The 2,253-nt window shown below is 34.7% G+C and overlaps 1 protein-coding gene across 1 annotated transcript in view; it reads right to left on the bottom strand.

Annotated features, from left to right (window-relative positions):
• The window catches only part of LOC107732852 (tripartite motif-containing protein 16-like protein), a 15,751-nt gene extending 13,795 nt beyond the window's left edge, over nucleotides 1–1,956 (bottom strand). Inside the window, exon 1 of the mRNA XM_016544273.1 lies at nucleotides 1,823–1,956. Within this exon, the coding sequence (XP_016399759.1) occupies nucleotides 1,823–1,877 (55 nt within the window). The 5' untranslated portion in view covers nucleotides 1,878–1,956. The remainder of the gene's footprint in view (nucleotides 1–1,822) is intronic.
• Nucleotides 1,957–2,253: the final 297 nt, after the last annotated feature.

A 2,253-nucleotide genomic window follows, 5' to 3' on the forward strand; every position in this document is an offset into this window, starting at 1 on the left:
TTGAGAGAGAGAGAGAGAGAGAGAGAGAGAGAGAGAGAGAGAGTTGTTGAGATGACAGATGAGGGCGACATGTTAAAGAAGGGTGAAAGAGGTACCATGCAACTATATTAACACCTGAAAGAAGATTCATCTGATGAATTCTGATCATTTCACTTGTATATCAGTCTTACTGTGTGCTATTGAATTTGGAAACATTTTAAAATATGCAATGATTTACTTATAGTGTTGGGCATACACAATATACCTTTACAGTATATGTAAATGCTGAGTAAAGCACAGCTATAAAGCCTTCCAAATGTTTTTGCATTTGACTTCTTTAAAGTACTTCAAATAGTATGTGAGTTTAGAGGATTTTTGACAACATGCTTAATTGCTTATCTTAAAATATATGCAAGAATTTGCAAGGTCTTGTATGATCATCTTTCCTCTTATAATAATTTGTTGTCAAAAGATTGTGTAGAGCAGCTGCTAAACTCTTTGTCACTGTAAAGACTATTATTATTTTCCTGTGAGATGTTAAGCTGTGCACAAGAGCCTGGAGAGTAACAGAATGACAATAATGTCCAAGGTGCCCTCTCCTCATCCTGTTGCCCATTAGTCTTTCCTGTGTACCTTTGATCTCGGCTGTCTCAGAGTATGCGCAACTCACACAAACTGTCAGAATAACCCTCCATCAAATCAGCATTGTGGTGACACTTTTAGTTTGTGCACTGTCACCAGCACTGTAAATACTGCAGGCCTTAAGTACGTAGACTGTGTTTGAAGTGTCTAGAAAGTTGTCTGGTTGCATCAGACACACACACACACACACACACACACACAGACACACACACATGCACACACGTTCATGTAGCGTTCATCTAAATGGGGACATTCCATAGACTTCTGTTGTTTTCATATACAGCTATAGTTAGAAACAGTAACCGATCCTGACAGAACTCTGACAGACAGAAATACAGATATATATATACTTTATAATTTTATTTACTTTATTTTTACACTTACACTTTTTTTTTTTTTTGAGAACATCCCCAAAATGAGGTTTCGGATTTTTACACTACTGGGCACATATTTGTCCCCAAAATATGGTTAAGTATAAAGTGTATACAAAGTGTATGGTATTAACTTAAGTATTAAGTGTACACACACACACATGCACTTTTGCTGCTGTGGTTTTGTTTTATTTTGTGATATACCAAGATGAAAATGAGAATAACTATTAATATAAAGTGTAAAAATATATAAATATAAATATTTATACATATAACATACACACAATAAAATATTTACAAAAACTAAACTTAAATAAAATGTTTATAAAATAAAATACATGACTTTTAAAATAAAAGAAATAAAATATATTTATAAAATAAAATACATTAAAATTGTAAAATTAAGTTGTTTTAATTTCCATTTTACCTTGACTTATTTTTTTAATCTAAATAAATATAATAATACCATAACCACCTATACAGATTTTGTTTACAAGGGCTTTTCCTCAGGCAACTTTTTTTCTTTTTTTTTTTTTCTCTATGTACTATTTTATTATTATTACTATGTCAATTTTCTCTAGCAATTTTCTTTATCGCCTTTCTTGTTCATCTTTGCGAAAGTTTGTGTACATATACATAAGCTGTTTTAAAAGATGCTGAAGTTTTACTCATTTATTTGCTTGTGCCAAATTCTTAAAAATATAAAGCAACAGCCAGTGATGCATTCGTAGCAAGTTACAGATCTTAGCAACAAAGTGTCCTGGCACACAGGTGAGCCTGTTCTGATGATAATTAACTGATATAGGTGAAGCAATGAGAGCAGCCCTTACCTGCCTTCTTTACTTCAGGCATGATTCCGTTGGTGCTTGGGGTACTACTGGGCATTGCAGGGGTGGATGAGCGTCTTTTCGACTCCGAGTCTCTCTGTCTCTGGGTTCCCTTCTTATTCACTCCGCAAAAAAGGGGGAGGAAAAGACTGCCTATGGGGAGGGGAGGGGGTCTGTAGGTGGTCGAGGTGCTGAACATGAGGTCCATCCTGTCACCTAAACCACATGTAGCTCACATGTACCATGAAATGAGTGAATAAAAGGATATAGGACTGCACACATACACAGTTATGATTATGAATCTAAATATGTGATGCCACGATGAACTGATACGAAGTGCAGAGAGCAAAATAGTGGGGCATTTTAGCTTATTTCACCAAAAGTGTTTAGTACAAAACATTTCAAAAGTGTTTATTCAAGGAGAAGACAGTATG

This window comes from Sinocyclocheilus rhinocerous, unplaced genomic scaffold (assembly GCF_001515625.1).
Source record: "Sinocyclocheilus rhinocerous isolate Xijiao unplaced genomic scaffold, SAMN03320098_v1.1 scaffold220, whole genome shotgun sequence".
NCBI classification, from domain to species: domain Eukaryota; kingdom Metazoa; phylum Chordata; class Actinopteri; order Cypriniformes; family Cyprinidae; genus Sinocyclocheilus; species Sinocyclocheilus rhinocerous.